The sequence below is a fragment of the Fistularia commersonii genome, chromosome 16, assembly GCF_037954325.1.
Source record: "Fistularia commersonii isolate RoL2024-O1a breed Wild chromosome 16, RoL_Fcom_v1.0, whole genome shotgun sequence".
Classification (NCBI taxonomy): domain Eukaryota; kingdom Metazoa; phylum Chordata; class Actinopteri; order Syngnathiformes; family Fistulariidae; genus Fistularia; species Fistularia commersonii.
Window position 1 is genome coordinate 2836961 of NC_141299.1, and position 17537 is coordinate 2854497.

Below are 17537 nucleotides of genomic sequence, written 5' to 3' on the forward strand. Positions count from 1 at the left end.
GAATGGATTATTTACTTACAGAAAAGGAATGAAATATATACACAGAATGAGATGAATACATTACTTAGAAAATACTGACAGTTTTAGAATGGACATATGACAACAGTACAATAATATTAGAATATGTTGGGATGGAGTGCAAGGAGATGTTAGAGGTCTTATCATTGCAGTTCCATCCTGACTGATCAACCAGGGTAGATGAATTGTATGGTCTCATGGCAATAACAATACAGCAATACAGGAAAACATTCCTTCAGACATTGGAGTCGTATATCTTTTCTTCAGACATATAAAACATAGTTAAGGTTCTTATCGCCTGTATAAATTAATTCACTGAGTCCAAAAATGCCACAGAGTATGTAGTCCATTTTACTTTGTCTTTCAGTGTGAGTGACAGTGGAAGCTCGCAGGGCCTGTCTCAGCCATCTACCCAGACCACGCAGTACCTGAGAGCTGATACACCAAACAATGCTGCGCCAGTCAATAGTAAGGCACTTCATTCCAGACTGGAAGAACACTAACAAATATCACATTTTCAACAGATTGATGATAAGAAACAACGGTTACATTATTATCATATAGAACAAAACATATAACCTGTAGAAGGTCAAAGCTTGTTAGACTCTTTTGACACTATCATCTTAAAATGTTGAATGCTTCTCCAAATATTATTACTGCTTTTGAATGACCTAATTTGCTCAAGTGATATCATTTGATAGAAAAATGGATGGGTAATCTTTGTTGCTATTTGTTTATCAGTCAGTATTCACCATTTCACCTTTCTTTAGTGTTACTTTTTAACAGAGGACGACTCACTAGCCGTATTGTACATCTAAGTGCAGCAAAACAAGCAACTAATAGAATTTGGTAAAGAACCCAAACAAATAGCTGTTTTGAATATCTACTCAGTTCTCTTGAAGAGGTATTCGTATAGTTGAGGTTTGGTAGCAGTGTGATTATTAACCCTGCCCTTGATTTCTTGGTTAGCATCCATTGTAAATGCTATGGAGTTTTAGCCGTTTTAATGGAAAATGGAAAGTTATGGCAGGTGGTGCAATTTATCTCTTCATCACTAGGCATTACTTTTTATAATTAGTAATGAAATATTTTATCTAAGGCTGGCATAATAAAACTTAGTAATGTATCTTTTCTTCTACTAATTGTACCAAACAAAAGTGTAGATGTGGTACCTTGTGCCTCTTTTCTTTTGTTGTTAACCAGGGAGACTATATTATAATATTTAGTGTTTAAAGAAAGCGATCCCTCTTATGTGGGATTAACAAAACTGGCTTATTTGTACTTGCAAATTGTACCAAAAAAAGGCCAAGTAAGGGGCACACATGTCTTTGGTGTAATGTGAATGGTGTAGGAGTAGAGTGAGTAGAGATACTGTGTTGTCTTTTGGGGCAAGATCAAATGAATGATTTAGTAGTAGCAATTATTCAAGTTGCCGTGTTTTTATAATAACAATGTCATTTTTCTTGTGCCACACTAAATAAAACAAGAAGTAATTCTGAATAAGGAGTTTCACATTGCATGGAACGCGACCACTATCATTTTTTTCATGACCGTTCTTTGATTAAACTCAACATACATTCAGTTATAATGAATGAAAGCCTTTTTTGTGGGGTCTTTTCATTTTACTGCATGCAGTGCTTTGACATTCAGCACACCTGCAGGATCTTGCAGCACTACCATTTGCCATTTTCTCATATGACTTATTTTGTTTATTTTAACAATAGTTGTCACTAACACTTTTGAACTTGTCTTTTCAATCAGAGAAAAAAATAGCAATAGGAATGGGAAGCGGCCTATTTAATAACATTTTAAGTAAAGTACGAATCTGCATTGTGACTTATTTATTCAGTCTAAACAATTTATAATCAGAATTTTCAGGTGTAAATTCGAGTAAGAAATGTCTAAATGTGGTACTTTTATGGTTATTCAATATAATGCAACTTTAATTTGTGGTGATGTCTAGAAATATTTTTACCAAAAAATAGCCACGTCAGATTTCCATAACTTCCAAGTTTTTGCCCAAACCTAGTTTCTTTTTGTTAACTTAATAATGACATGACTAATTTGTTTTGTTTGACTTTTTCAAAATTCAGGACAAAAATAAAACAAAGTAAAAGAACATATGCGACTTAAGTAAAACAGCACTGATCATTGTAAATCAAACACCATTCCCCTATGCATTTCTTAACTGCAGGCAGACTACATAACTTGTGAAGGGAATGAAACATGCTTCTGAAATTGTCAAGATCTTCGCAGTTTGCTGCAGGAGTGCCAACCCAATGAAGGGCAAAACCAACTGTTTTTGTGCCTTTCTGCATGATCCATTATTGCCCTCTTGTGGATACAAGTACCATCTCAGCTTTGACCTTCTTGCCTTTTCTTCATCTCATAATTACTTTCTTCACCTCCTGACTGGTGCTTACTGAATTTGCAAGATTGTCTAGTCTGATGGATATTCTTGTAAGAGGTGGGCATAGGCAATTAAATCAGGACAGCTGTAGCTCAGTTGGTAGACCAAACCCAAAGTTTCTTCTGATGGTCTATTCAGCGCCTTGCATGGCAGCTCTGCCACTATTGGTTGTGTCCCAAATGTCAAATACAGTCTTGTGGAAAGTGCTTTGAAACGGAGGTTGTAAAGGCACTATAAGTTGAGCCCATTTACTGTTGCTTCATTCAGATTATCATGTTTGAATAAGTGATCCATTAAATCTGTCTTCAACTCTACATCATTTTCTCTTCCCCTCTTCTCTTGGCACTAGATAATCACACTGGTTCTGCACCCATACTGCAACTTGCTGCCTCTACTTTCCAAAATGCTGGCGCTCCCCCCAATGAAACAAGAAGTAAGTTCCAGTGACGCCCTGAAAGAAAATCTTTCACTCACAGTAACCCTCTTTGCTTTATATTATCCATCTTTACTCCACACCATTATTAATAATCATGTAACTATTTTTAGTCTGTTTTTCCCCTGCCAATTCTACTGCTTAAACCACCATATTATTTGTGAAATCCTACACCACATTTACAGTAATTATTGCATTGTAATCTGCAGAAAGGGAGTGAGTGAGTGAGTGAGTGAGTGAGTGAGTGAGTGAGTGAGTGAGTGAGTGAGTGAGTGAGTGAGTGAGCGGGCGGGCGGGCGGGCGGGCGGGCCGGCCCAATGAGAGCTAAGATAGGGGCGGGCGGGCGGGCCGGCCGGCCCAATGAGAGCTAAGATAGGCTCCAGCATTGGTTAGTTCAGTCTTCTATTTAATTCACTTTTTATGCTAGGATGATTAATAAAGTGATATAGAACTCTCCAAAAAAATCAACTGTTACTTTTAAAATAATGAATGTGGTTGAAAGGAAGCAATACAATACAATTTTTCAGATGCCTCTTTCTGATATTTATAACTATCATCTCGACTAAAAAGAAATGGAAAAATTGTGCAAAAAAATTACTTGTCACATCATACCGTCCATTCATCCATTATTGACCACTTTTCCTGCAGTCAAGGTTGCACGGATGCTGGGGCCTATCCCAGCTGTCATTGTGCGAGTTGCGGGATACACTCTGGACTGGTCGGCAGTCGATCACAGGGCTACATGAATAGACAAACAACCATTCACTCTCTCATTCACACATTTGGGCAATTTTTCCAGGGTATACCAACTGACCCCCTGCATGTTTTCGGAGTGTGGGAGGATCCAATCTACTAATCACTGTACCACTGTGCTGCCCTTATTTTCAAGTGAAATATTTTTTTCATTTTTTTTCATTTTAGTATGAAAATAAATATATTGCAACTGCATACATTTAACCTGGATTTTGAGACCATACTGGCTATTAGGGTGTCAAATTAAGGCGAAATAGCTCTTTAACATGATGCCTGCTGTGGTAGTGTTTTGTGTTTTAATTGGTCCATTTAATCTTAAATCTTAAAAGATTCTTTAGGATTTACCCGTGGTAAATAGCCTCTAGGAGACAGCATTAACCCATTAGTCAATTTTTCATTGCAAACAACAGTCTTAAACATATAAGTTTCACTGACATACTAAAGCATGTTGATTTTCCTTTTTAGCAGCATCTTGACATTTAAGTAAAACCTTGAATCCATCGCTCCCAGATCTCACATCCAGAGCACAACAGGGTAATTTTGATACAGTACCACACGTGTAAACAGACTGTTATTGTTTGGGTTAAATGTATATGTATTGCCACTAACTTAATCTTGAGATTGTTTGGGGCTGTGAGTTTTGCATCAGATTTAGCCACCAATCTTAATCTAAGATTACCATGCAGCTGCACCCAGGACCGGCACAGCCCTATTCACAATTGAGAACTGCAGACAGCAGTTTTAGAAAGTTCTCTTGCATCACTAATATGCTATTTACACACAGTATGCAGATCAAAAAGGTTCATATTTTTATCATGTTCGTCTGTGGGCTCATTTCTGTAAAGCTGAGAGCTAATAAGTCAACATTAGATGGTAATGAAATTGATGTGCCATAGTACAGGACTTTGCATGTGCTTTTAATGCAACATTTTTAGGACACTGTACAGGATTGCAGACTGTTTCTTTTAAATGGTTCACAAAATTCAAATTCTGTATGATTTGGTGAATTTAGGTATTAAGTTAGCACAAAACATCAATTTGTTACAGGTGAAGTGAAACAAGCTACTCAAGTTGTTTTTAAGAATCATGTTGTGATAACATGTTAAACTGTATAAAAATGCTATTTTGACATTTGGATCTGTTTTCCTCACAGGTTACCCATCATTCCGCATTGAGAAAAATGACCTGAGGAGTGTAACTCTGATTGAGGCTAAAGCCAAAGTGAAAGACATTGCCATTTCGAGGGAGAGAATCACTTTGAGAGATGTCTTGCATGAAGGTAACCGTCTCCTCTGTTTCCTATTTCTTCCCTTTATTCTTTAGTGTTCTTTATAAAATACATAAAGGATTCTTTTGTTGGCAATTTTCCGGATAGAGAACTATCAGAATCCGTCAACTATCAACTCTCAGAGTCATTTCAGAGAGATTCCGAATACAAGTTGCATTGTAAATTTGGGTTATCGGGTTTTTAATTTTGCTCAGAATCTTAAGTACAGTGGGACCTTGACTTACAAGTGCCTCAAATTGGGAGTTTTCTGACATATGAACTGGGATCTGAGTAATGAGTGGAGTGTTTGATACCGATGTCAGTGCTGTGGATTGGCCATTAGAAGAGTCATTCAAAGCCAGATCATTTTAAAAAAGGGGACTGGCAATTACTCTGTTGCTAAATTAAGTTTAGCAATAAACTATAGCGTGGAAATAAAATGTAGCAATGTATTGTAGTATTAGTAGCAAAGTGATTAGTATGTTAAGCAATAGAGCACAAATGAACTACCCCAACCTCTTCCTAAAAAAAACCCTACGCCCCTGTCAGCATTTTTGCCCGCTCTTCACCTAATAAAACCCGTTTATTTCTTTAAATTCTATTTTATTTTTTATACATTAAAAATAGTGCATTTTTTCTTATTTAAAACGAAACAAAAACGGGTCTTCTACAGTTTGACAACATTTCATTTTAATGGGAAAATTGAATTTGATATACGAGCAAAGTGAGTTATGAGCTCAGTCATGGAACAAATTAATCTTGTAATTCAAGGTTCCACTGTATAAAGGAAAAGAGAAAGGCAAGGAGGGAGGCTTAAAGCAGTTGCTATTCTTTATACAATATGTGACTAAAACTACATAAAGAAGTCACAACAACTAACCTGGCCCCCTGAATGTCTACACAAAGACGAAACAACAAAAAATAATGTCTGGTCTGTGTGGTGCAGGAGGTAGAGCAATCGTCTCTGGAACCGAACATTCCTGGTTTGATTCCTGATTCCTCCTAGTGTGTCAAAGTGCTGCTGAGCAAGACACTGAACTCCTCCCCTGGCACTGGTGGATTGCAGCCTACTGTTCATTGTTCATCCATGATATGTTAATTGCAGGGAACAAAATTCCCCACAGGGATTAATAAAGGATAAATTATTATCCTTTATACTCGTAGGAGTGTATCCTTTATACTTATCCTTTGTCCTCATAAGGAATATAAAGACTTTAAATGTCCATAAGGTGGAAGTGGAAAAAAATGTTCCTTAGCATAATAAATATAAAACAAAGAAAAACGCCTGCCTATGAGCGATATTGTGTCTCCTTCAAGCTTGGGTCTTCTACCAGTAGCCTGGGGGCTTGAAGGTTCTGCTCAGGATGTTTCCATGATTGTGCACTTCCGGAGCCATTCTCTCAGCTTGGGGGTAATTGCTCCAAGTGACCTGATCACTACTCTAACCACTTTGCCTTTTTGCCCCTCGTCTTCTTTAGCTCCTCCACTTCCCCCTTCAGACCCTGTTAATTCTCCAGTTTCTTGTGCTCTTTCTTTCTGATGCTACTGTCACTTTGGATCTCTACATCCAACACTACAACTGTCTTCTGTTGCTTGTCCACTATTGTCCAGTTGGTTCACCACCACTGCATTGTCTGTCTTAAAGTCATGTTCAACTTCCAAGGATCTTGGCTTGGTCGTTCTGGGTCACCTTTGCTGGTATCCCCCTCCGTGATCTAGGGACCTCCAACCCATACTTAGTATAGATATTCCTGTTTACAGTGATGGCCAGCTTGGTATTAAGCATCTTAATAAAAAGATCAGCATCTTACAACTTGGATTGGTGGAATAACTTGGAGGAATATCTTCGCACAGCCTTCACCTTGGGCTTCTTTTGGTAGGGTAGATCCCCACCTTCATTAACCTTTTGTTCAAGGCTTGTTCTTGTGCTTCTACTGCTTGAGGGATTTACTTAGCGGGTTATCATTGGGACCATCTTACTAATCCACTCTTGGAGGTTTACGGTTTCCTTCTGGATAGTGGCTCTGACTCTCACTATCTGCGGCCTCCAGTTTTACTCTAAGTGTATAGCCTCAAGAAATTGGATTTTGAGTGAAACCTCTTTGCATTGTAAGGGCCTTCCTTGTCTTTATCTCTTGCTTCCATTTCTTCCAGTGGCCAAGCCAGTTGTGTATCTGATCACTAGCAGGGTGTTGATGTTCATAGCCTGGATCTTGTTCTTGGTCTTCAGCTGACTTTTCAGGGCCTGATTCACCCTCTGAAGGTATTTGGCTGTGGCTTACCTCTGTGTTGTTTTCTCATGGGTGCTTTTTGCCTGTGGGATCCCCAGGTATTTGAAGCTGTCCTGATCATCTGCCTTCAGACAGTTCAACCCCTTCAGTGGTGATCATCCTCTTCTTCTGTATGCTTTCCATCCACACATATCCAATCCAAATGACATCCCAATAACACTGCTGTATATGCTGGTGAGGTTAACTGGCGAGTCTCAGCATATAGCTTTGTGTTGATAGGTAGGCACGTAGGCAGGTACAGTGTCACAATATTAAGGTAAAGATAAGAAAATTACCGTAAAAACTCCACAGAATTGTGTCAAAATACTAATGAAAAATATATGCAGAATAAGAAAGAACGTGCACAAAATGAGATTAATTAGTTACTGAGAATGTACTGACAATTTGGAAATACCTGTTGAAGAATATACATGACAGCAATATTTGAATATACTTGGATTGATTGCACGTTCAGTTCTGTTCTGACAGATTTCACTAGGGTTGTAGAATTGTACATTGTGATGCACGAGGCAGAAACTTTTCATTAGAGTTTTGTGAGTCTGTTGCTGGAAGTGCTCTTGAGATTGTCAGTTCATCGACGATTTGGCTGACTGGGTTCCGACCTATGCAGAATACAAGGAAGGACTGTGCAAGTCCTTGGTGTGTACCATATTTGAAATTCTTATCTGCAATTGGCTTGAGAGTCCTCTTCAATAGTCCCATTGAGCTCTTGATTAAGGCTTTAAGTGTCCGATTGATCTTATGCAGCCCTATGTACTCCAGTATCCATGTATGCTACATTGAGTCCTAGGATGTAGCATGGCAACGTAGCAGATGTTCAGGATGGACATGGGGTTCTGTTGGCTAGGAGCTGAATATGGAGTGGCTGGATGAAAACAAGCACCTTCAAATTTAAGTCCATGATCCTTAAAAGCTCTGAATTTACCAGTTGATCTGCGCTTCTAACCTTACCCCTGGTCATGAGCTGTAGGTAGTGACCAAAAGAAAGAGATCATGGATGCAAGCGGCGGAAATGAGTTTCCTCCCCATTGTGTCTCGACTCTCCCTTAGGGATAGGCTGAAAAGCTCTTTCATCTGGGCGGGACTCAGAGCAGAAGTGCTGCTTCTCCACATCGAGAGGAGCCAGATGAGGCGGCTCGGGCATCCGGTGAGATGCCTCCTAGACGCCTCCTTGGCGCCTCCAACCAGAAGGAGGCTGCAGAGATGACCCAAGACACGCTAGAGGGACTAGGTCTTTTGGTGGCCTAGGAATCCCTTAGGATTCCCCTGGAAGAGCTAGATGAAGTGGCCAGGGAGAAATGAAGTCTTGACCCCTCTGCATAGGCTGCTGGCCCCATGTGTGAATTCGAATCTGCAAATGACATACCAAAAAGTAGAATTTATTCATCTCAGAAAGGCTTGTCTTCTGCTGCTTAGTAAGTTAAAGGATCATGAAAACATTGTCAAAAAGGTTAAGAATGATCAAATTGAAGCCTGAATGAGTACTGCATCCTCCAGGCATTGCTTACTATTCAACTATTCTTTGTTTCAGTATGCATGTGTATGTATAACTGTATTTCAGTCATGATAAATATTGCAAAATGCATTGTATAGTATTCAGTGATATTTTTGGTTTAAGCAATTTCGAATGACTTGTGTATGTGAAGGTGCAGTGCATGACCTCAGTCAAATAAGTTTAGTTCAAACAAGTTCAAAAAAGACTCAACGGATTGTTACCAAAATCCTCACAACTGAAGTGGAAATGGCAGTTGGTTTTCCTTCAGTAATTGTAAAAAAAAGGATGCTCTATCAACACCAGCAGTATTCTAAAAGCTAACTTATGCGCAACATTGGCTATGTTTACGCATAAGTATAGTACCTTCTGTCCATCCTCTGCATTCATATCATGCGTAATTCTGTACATTTTCGGGGAGCTTGCGGGTGCCAGTACAATGCAACAAAGCGATGAGTACCCCTCAAGTCATCGGGGCAGTGTTGCACAGTATGCTCAAGAGTGACACCCAGAAGAAACAGCACTCAAAGCCAACATCCCATCTGATTAACCAGGAAGGGAAGATTTCACTGTTGTAGCTTCAGGGTTATCATTGGTGCCATTACAGTTCTCTACAAACAAAGGCAAGAGATTTTATTTACAGCAATGCTGCCAAAACACATGTGACAACAGTTGATAGTGAAAGCAGGCCACATCTACTCAAAGTAGAGTTTGATCATAATAGCCAGCAAGTTTATACAAGCTCAACAGACTGTAAAGTGGGAGGGAGGGAATTCAAAACCTTGCCCTTTTTCAAGCTTTCTCTCCTCTCGTGTTCAAACACAGGCCGAGTATGCATCGATGCATTACAGTTGGTTGTTAATACACCAAAATGGCATTTTCCCCCAGTATCAACTTGGAAAGAAATGGTTATAGTTTAGCAAGAGATGCAGAAATGCTTTAGCCTCGCCTTTTCACCCCCAAATATTTCGGAATCACTGAAGTCGAGGAAATGTTTGCAGAACTTTTGCGACTGACTCATTTTTTTGGCTTCTGTCAAGGAAGTTGAATATTGCTGAGATCAAGCATTTTGAGGAGAGGCATATCCACTACACCAGTCATAGTGTTTTGAGTGATGTGAAATTTGTTCTATATTCACACTTGAATCTGGAATTTTGACTATTCCCCCTTTGCAAACGTAAAATAAATGTTTTTATTGTCTTCTGACAGGCACATTTGGACGAATCTTTCATGGGGTGCTATTGGATGAGAAGGACTCCAGTAAGGAAAAGCAAGTCTTTGTGAAGACAGTTAAAGGTATGCATGCTGATTTGGTTGTAATGTGAAGCTAAATGCAATCCCAAATTGAGCAATTGTGTAATCTACAGCAATTGTACTTAAATACATACTTAAGGCAAACACAAAAAAGACTAATGATCAATGCATCATAAATATAATAACAAAGTCATAGTATGAGTGACAACCCTATGAACAATAGAAAAAGTTGCTGTAAGTATGCACTAGTAAATTGTCTTAAATGTCCTCCGTCTTGTTACTAACCAAACATTACTGACCAAAGGTAATTTGTGTTTTTCTAATGAATTAGCAGATGACCATGTATGTGTCTGAGCAAGTATACAGACATTCCTTTGGAAATTTATTTTAAGGCTATTATGATTCCATTATCGCATGCAAAAGAACACAAAATATTTAGAACCGTGACTCTATCTGCTTTGTGCTTGCTTGACTTTTAATCTCAACATCCAATCTTTTATTATGGTGAGGGAAGGATGGATAATTTTCTGAGAACAATATCTTCACACCAACCTTGACTTCATCAAGCTCTTAACTTCCTGGTTATGTGAATTTTGTAAAAGGAAAATAATGCTGTTCATAAGTATTGGATGATACAATACTGACCTCAGTGAGCTTGGCACAAGTCACTTTTCCTGTGTTACTTCCAACTACAAAAGACTTGGCTTCGTTGCTTGGAACCAAATGATAATACAACACTTGGCCGCTGGACATGGCATTATATTGAACATTGTCTAACTGATATGTTATGGCATAATATCAAAATATGCAATCCACAATTCCTGTGTCCACATTTAGACAATCTTTGATATTTATTGTTTGGATGCTTCATTGAGTATTCTGTTAAAAACTGATTTTAAAATGAAGTATTCATGCTACCTCACTGACTTGTTTTTAGAGTAAGCAGAAAAATAGTCCATTGCATGTCTCCTATTAACTGCAAACAGTTGTCCAAAATTCAACAACAAATTATTCTGGAATTCTGTGACAAATACATTGAAATACCTATAAGATTATACCTAAATTTGACAAGAAGTTAAACTAAAGATGAGCAAAAAATGTCCTGAAAGAAAAACAGGAGCTTCATCAGCATAAATAGTATCTTATTTGTTTTTAGGATATGAAAGTAGTTGGCATGAGAAGGGAGGATCCAGAAAATAGGGATAGATGGAGAAGGTTGCCAAAGGGAGAAGAAGTATCTTATTTTTTTTTGAGTTGAATCAGATACTCTTTGTTTTTGTTTATAGTCTCCATCAAATTTTGCCAGCTAATGGTGGAATAAAAAAGTCTGATAGGACTTGAATCTGGTGATAAATCAAGATCTTCGTGATCCCATTTTCTCGTATTTTAAAAAATAATGATGCCATATTTCTGTATTTAAACAATTAAATGAAAGGAGACTATATCATCCATATAAATGTTTAAAGTAATCTTACTCTGCCTTTGATAAACTTCTTCAGATCATGCGTCGGAGGTGCAGGTGACAATGATGTTGACTGAAAGTTGTAAGCTCCGTGGGCTTCATCACAGGTAAGTGGAAGCAAACACGCCAAGTCAGTTTTATTTCTAATGATCGAATCGTTTGACATGTAAACCTTGCCAAAAAAAATAGGAGCAGTATCAAGGTGATTACTTTTCTAGTTAGTTTTTTTCCCCCAACATGTGAACAGACTCTAACCTTAACACTCACTACTACCGGATCAATTGTCGACTCATTTTGTGAAGCAACTTTGTTCAAAATCTCATTGAAGGATATGGTATATATTTTTTTTATATGATATACTTAGAGTTTTGTCCCACTACCACTCATTCACCTGAAATTTTCAGGAGGCTTAAAGGGCTACAAGCTTTCTTTTTGTGGAAAATAAAATATTCATATCAGACTACATGCCCCTTCTCCATCCTTTGAATATATACTGCTCAAAAAAATAGAGGGAACACTTGAACAACACAATGTAACTCCAAGTCAATCACACTTCTGTGAAATCATAGTGTCTACTCAGGAAGCAACACAGATTCATTTTGACTTGTTTTAAGGACATTACATCAAAGTTGGATCAGCCTGGAGTTTGTTTTTACACTTTAATTTTGAGTGTGATCCCTAATCCAGACCTCCATGGGTTGATACAATTGATTTCCATTGATCGTTTTTGTGTGATTTTGTTGTCAGCACATTCAACTGTGTAAAGAGCAAAGTATTTCATAAGAATATTTCATTCATTTTGATCTAGGATGTGTTTTTTAAGTGTTCCCTTTATTTTTTTGAGCAGTGTATATGATTTGCTGATACTTACAAATTTTGGCAGTTGTTTGTATGACCCGATGAGCTACTCGTCGATCATCTTGTCTCGTTGGAAAAAACACTGACAAAAGTAGTTTACAGTATTTATGTGTTGCTAGACCGTTCTCTGGTTCCTCAGGCTCTCTTAATTCTGCTGCTAGAAATTTGTTGCCCATAAGTCATGTGTGTACGGAAGATGGAGAGAAGCCCATGGTTGTGTTGCCCTTCATGGCCTGGGGCAATCTAAAGCTGTTCCTGCGGCAATGCAAGCTGGCTGAAGCTAACAACCCTCAGGTAAGGCTATTAGTCTGTTAGTCTGGTGAGACATGGCACATGTTATATCAGATTTGCTTCAACCTTGTCATTGCACAGTAAAGTATGAGTCAATGAAATGCTGTTTGCTTCAAACCAGAAGTGCATCAGCTTTATGATATAAATAAAGATATATGATATGATCAAATACAGTATGTACAGATGTGCAAAATGAATAGTAAAAAGTACAACATGTATGAAACTATTCCAATAAATTGATTTCTCACTGTATCGTGGTATGACAAAACATTTCCAAACTACTGTAATAAATCCTTCAAATGGAAACTGGTGATTTGATGTCAAGGAATTTTTTCACTGCACTTTTATGTAGAGTTTAAAGTAACACAACAACACTCTAGTTCAAAACCATGTCATTATGTATATTCAAGAGTTGTGAGAGACGACAACAATTGCAACAAACATACAGCTATAACTGACAAAACAGTATGACAGATTCAGCTTTGTTGAAAAGGCAGAAAAAACACTGCTGTGACATTTACTATAAATCAAACATCTGGCTGTCTTTCAATTTCAACAGAATTTGTACATACTCTACACCTGACATACATCGTCCCCCAATCGATATCGTATCTTTCACATGCCTTTTAAATTTGCTTTTATTCTGTATTTTTTGCATTTATTTTATACTAAGATTATACTCTTGGCATTCACTGTGGACAGCAAAGAAAGAATTTCATTGTATAAGGAAACGTGTTTCCTTTCTATGAACATGACAATAAACACTTTGAATCTTAATGTTATTGTACTTGAGTCAGGGATCCTTCCCTGTGCTGTGTTTAGAGATGTGAACCAAACCTGCTGGGTAGTCCATTGTCTACACATCCAAGCAATAATAAATTTGTTCATAACTGTGACTTTTATTTGATGTAGTCCATACTATTTTTTTCCTAGAGATGAGAATTCTGATGCAAACTCTCCACATTTAGCAGCTATTGTGTATTACAATGTAATACTACCTTGTTGTTCTCAGCTGTGAAACTCATGTTTTTGACAGAGTAAGCTCTGACACATTTCAAAAGAAAATGTTTTGACATAAAAGGACAATTCAACACAATGAAGTCACGTTGGCTATGATTCTGTCTTCAACTGCTCATTGTCTCTGGTTTCCTACCCATTTCCTTTCAGGCAATCTCTCAGCAAGATTTGGTTTACATGGCGATCCAGATTGCTTGTGGCATGAGTTACCTGGCTCGCAGAGAGGTCATACACAAGGACCTGGCTGCCAGGAATTGTGTGTAAGTGTCTCTGATCGTGTCTCCAATGTGCCATCCTGCAGTTTTTAGATGATTTAGGCTGGTATGTAACAACATAATAAAATAACAGGCTTTTTCTTTGCCCCACCCTCCACCTATCACCCCAAATAGTATTGATGACAACATGCAAGTGAAGATTACAGACAATGCCCTTGCCAGAGACCTTTTTCCTATGGATTATCACTGTCTGGGTGATAATGAAAATCGGCCCGTTCGCTGGATGGCTTTGGAAAGTTTGCTGAACCATGACTTCTCCAGTGCCAGTGATGTGGTAAGACCTGTTGATTATAGCCTCTCTGCTCATTGCAAGAACACTGTTTAGACTTGAGGTTTTTATTTTCTCCAATATTTGATAACACACCTCATCTGTATTCAGATGAAAAATTAATACAAATCACAAACCTTCAGCATTCATAATGTTGAAAATTCAATTTAGACGGTTTCCTGTAACCTCCATCCTTCCTTATGTGTGATCGTCAACAATGCTGATGCCCAATAATGTCAGACTGTTGGACTTAGAAATCTTTAGATAAATATCTTAGTTCTGCTGCAGCTTGGTAGGTTACTGTGCAGTGGGCCGTCAAGTATTTTTACAAGTATCATACCAAGTATAATTACAGAAGAAAGTAGAGGGTCTTAATGCTTCCACATTACTTTTTCACCATGATCTTTCAATCTCATGCTAGTAGATACATTGTATCTGAAGTATCTTTATTCAAGATGCTCATGCTGGAGTTTGAGGTCTCAATGATAAAAAAAAATAATTGCCAAATTTAATCCATTATTTTTGTGTGACCCAGTTAAACATAAAACATGTTCTTTAAATTAAAAGGATTTCATTTCTAAATATTAACAGATAGATGAGAGAACAGAAATGACATGTCTAATTGAAAATTGACACTAAAAATATTAAAAATTTCAAAGAAAATGAAAAAACAACAGTTAAAAGAGAAGGGAAAACACAAATTTGAACTATGATTTAATACAGATGGAAACCACTTTTTGCTTCGGTAGGCACACATTTGTAAGCTCTGATTAACATAACTATGTGAGTGTGTCCTCTCCTTTTTAATATAATGTTATCACTATCTTTAATTGTGGCCGAACAAATCACCTATTTTTGTAACCCTAAATATTCCATCTGCAAGGATGGGGAGAAAGGTTGTAAATGTTCCCCCTTTAACTAAAATCACATAGCTGCCTGGATGAAGCTTGGGAACTTGATAAGACCTGGAGCAATGCAACCGCTCTATTAGAATGTAACTATCATTTAACTGAGTCTTCCCTGATTCTAAAAATACCCACTGTGCACAGAGACTTACAGGCAGACATAACCAGAAGAACCATGTGTAGGAAATGGCCCCAGTTGTACAAAGTTCATTCTTCGAAGCTTGGTCAAGGTGTCAGAGCACAATGTTCATGTCACAGGATAGCAGGCTATAGCCAGACCACAAAAATAGGCAACCAGTCTCAGGCAGACATTCCCCCATCCCTTTGCATTCTTCTTTATGGTCACTGTACCTCATGGGAGTAAAATACCCCCATCCGCTGTCTTCCCCTCCTTCACTCCTGTTTAACAAAAGCAATAAAATCAAGCTTTGTCAAGTCCCTGGAACTGTAAAACATGACAACAGCCTCATCCCTATAAACCTCTCACTGGTGCACCTTCATGACAAAACACTCAGACGCAAAGTCGAGAATTCGGTGAATGCGGTTAAAGCGAAATGATTGTACTGACCTTTACATCGGTAAGACAAAACAACCTCTGCGCAAATGAATGGTCTAACACAGGAGAAGCCACCTCTTCAGGGCAGGACGCCACGGTTCTCTTACACCTAAAGGACAAAGGGCACTTCTTTGAGGATAGTAATTTACACACTCTCGCCAGAGAAGACAGATGGTTCTAGGAGCCACAGAATCCCATTGTCAAACTTTAGAGACCTTCACTGAGCACAGAATGGGCGTCTTCAAAGCAATTTTTCACCTACATACAACACCGTGCTAGGATGCATTCTTAGACAGATAACACAGGCGCATACCTGCACATCCATCTGCACCATACAGCTCCCTGTCGAGCTCCATCCTTCCCTCACTCTCGAACAAGACCCCGAGATACTTGAACTCCTCCACTTGGGGCAGGACCTCTTCCCCAGGCCGGAGCGGGTATTCCACCCAGTTGCCAAATTAGATTAGATAATGATATACCATGACCAGGATGACTAATTGGCTCACAAACGCCTCACTATAGTTAATTTAACACAAATTATCACATACATGTTGGACAGGACGAAAACCTGACTATGGGGTTATGTGGAAACCTGAGAGGACTAGACCAACACGTCTATTCTTCCATTATGAACCCCTTTACCTGTTACTCACTTCACTTCCCTTAAAGGTTAGATTACTAAACACTGGTCGTCTGGGAAATCATTGGAATAAGTCTGTCCAAGTCACTCTAAATTGATCGATTTATCTTAACCAAGGTTTAGCAACACTTTTCTTGCTAATCAACATTTTCTAGAACTTTAAACTACATCCTCAAGACTGAAATTTCAATACCCAATAAATAACGGTTATTTTTGGAATTTGTTTGATGAATGTATTATTTAATGTTTTCAGGTTAGTTTATTTCGTCTTACTAGCACAGTTTAGCTATATGCTTATGCAGTGCTGCATCCATATTTAAATATCTAAATTGTATTGTTTTGGTAAAATGTATGCAAAAATATCTGACTTTTAGAATTGATACCAAGTGCTTTTTGAGTCCATTTTATTAGGCATGTTATAACAAAGTGGTTTATATTAACTAAAGGCTGATTTGTTATTTCTATTTTTAATGCGCAAGTATTTAGGCAGGATTTATCTGTGAAAGATGCTTTTCAAATAATTATTATTTTCACAAATTCAATTTTTTCTTGCTTTTTTATTATATCACAGTGGAGGGTTAGTTCCTCTTTACTTCAGCTCCACCATTGAACCACAACACAATGATGACCAAATTCAGCCTCTTACAAAAACTAATTTGAGTGGAGTGGGCCTGGTTGACTTAGCACACTGTGAATGATGGAGGTTCTGGTCATAATGTTTGATTGCAACAAAATAACAGGAACTCATAATGTGGATCACATACAGAAAATTAACCATTCCCCCTTTTAATCATGTGTTTTTGTTTTCACAGTGGGCTTTTGGAGTCACACTATGGGAGCTGATGACTCTTGGCCAGACTCCTTATGTTGACATTGACCCTTTTGAGATGTCAGCATACCTGAAGGATGGTTACAGAATAGCACAGCCAATCAATTGTCCAGATGAACTGTATGTTTACCTTGTCATTTTTTTATTGACATACTGTTAGATTCCTGATCGTAGTCTCTTCCGAGATATGAGAACTCACTATTGGTTTTAACTAATATAAACAATGAGAAAAATTGTTTTAAGGTTTTGCAGGAAATTATTTGTTGGTCTCAATTGGTGGTTATTCAAGTTTAACCTTAATGTCCGTGAACTTAAAAATAGCCACCCACATTTTCCAGCAAGATGCTGCGGATTCCCAAGCTACCACTTTGCCATTTAGAGTTTAGTTCTTATTAGAGCTTAATAATACACCTAACATTTTATCACGGATGGATTGTTATTGGATTAGATTCCCAGCTCAATATGCAGCAGTGAAGAGTTGGGCCACCAAAGTTATATTTATAACTATGCTTTCATTC

General features: G+C 38.0%; 1 protein-coding gene across 4 annotated transcripts in view; it reads left to right on the forward strand.

Annotated features, from left to right (window-relative positions):
* The window catches only part of ryk (receptor like tyrosine kinase), a 34794-nt gene that overhangs the window by 13636 nt on the left and 3621 nt on the right, over nucleotides 1-17537 (forward strand). For all 4 annotated transcript variants that reach the window (XM_086161477.1, XM_086161478.1, XM_086161479.1 and 1 more), the window contains exons 7-15: nucleotides 386-486; nucleotides 2778-2861; nucleotides 4768-4893; nucleotides 9874-9960; nucleotides 11418-11487; nucleotides 12400-12532; nucleotides 13697-13806; nucleotides 13936-14095; nucleotides 17003-17139. In XM_086161477.1, the coding sequence (XP_086017603.1) occupies nucleotides 386-486; nucleotides 2778-2861; nucleotides 4768-4893; nucleotides 9874-9960; nucleotides 11418-11487; nucleotides 12400-12532; nucleotides 13697-13806; nucleotides 13936-14095; nucleotides 17003-17139 (1008 nt within the window). The remainder of the gene's footprint in view (nucleotides 1-385; nucleotides 487-2777; nucleotides 2862-4767; nucleotides 4894-9873; nucleotides 9961-11417; nucleotides 11488-12399; nucleotides 12533-13696; nucleotides 13807-13935; nucleotides 14096-17002; nucleotides 17140-17537) is intronic.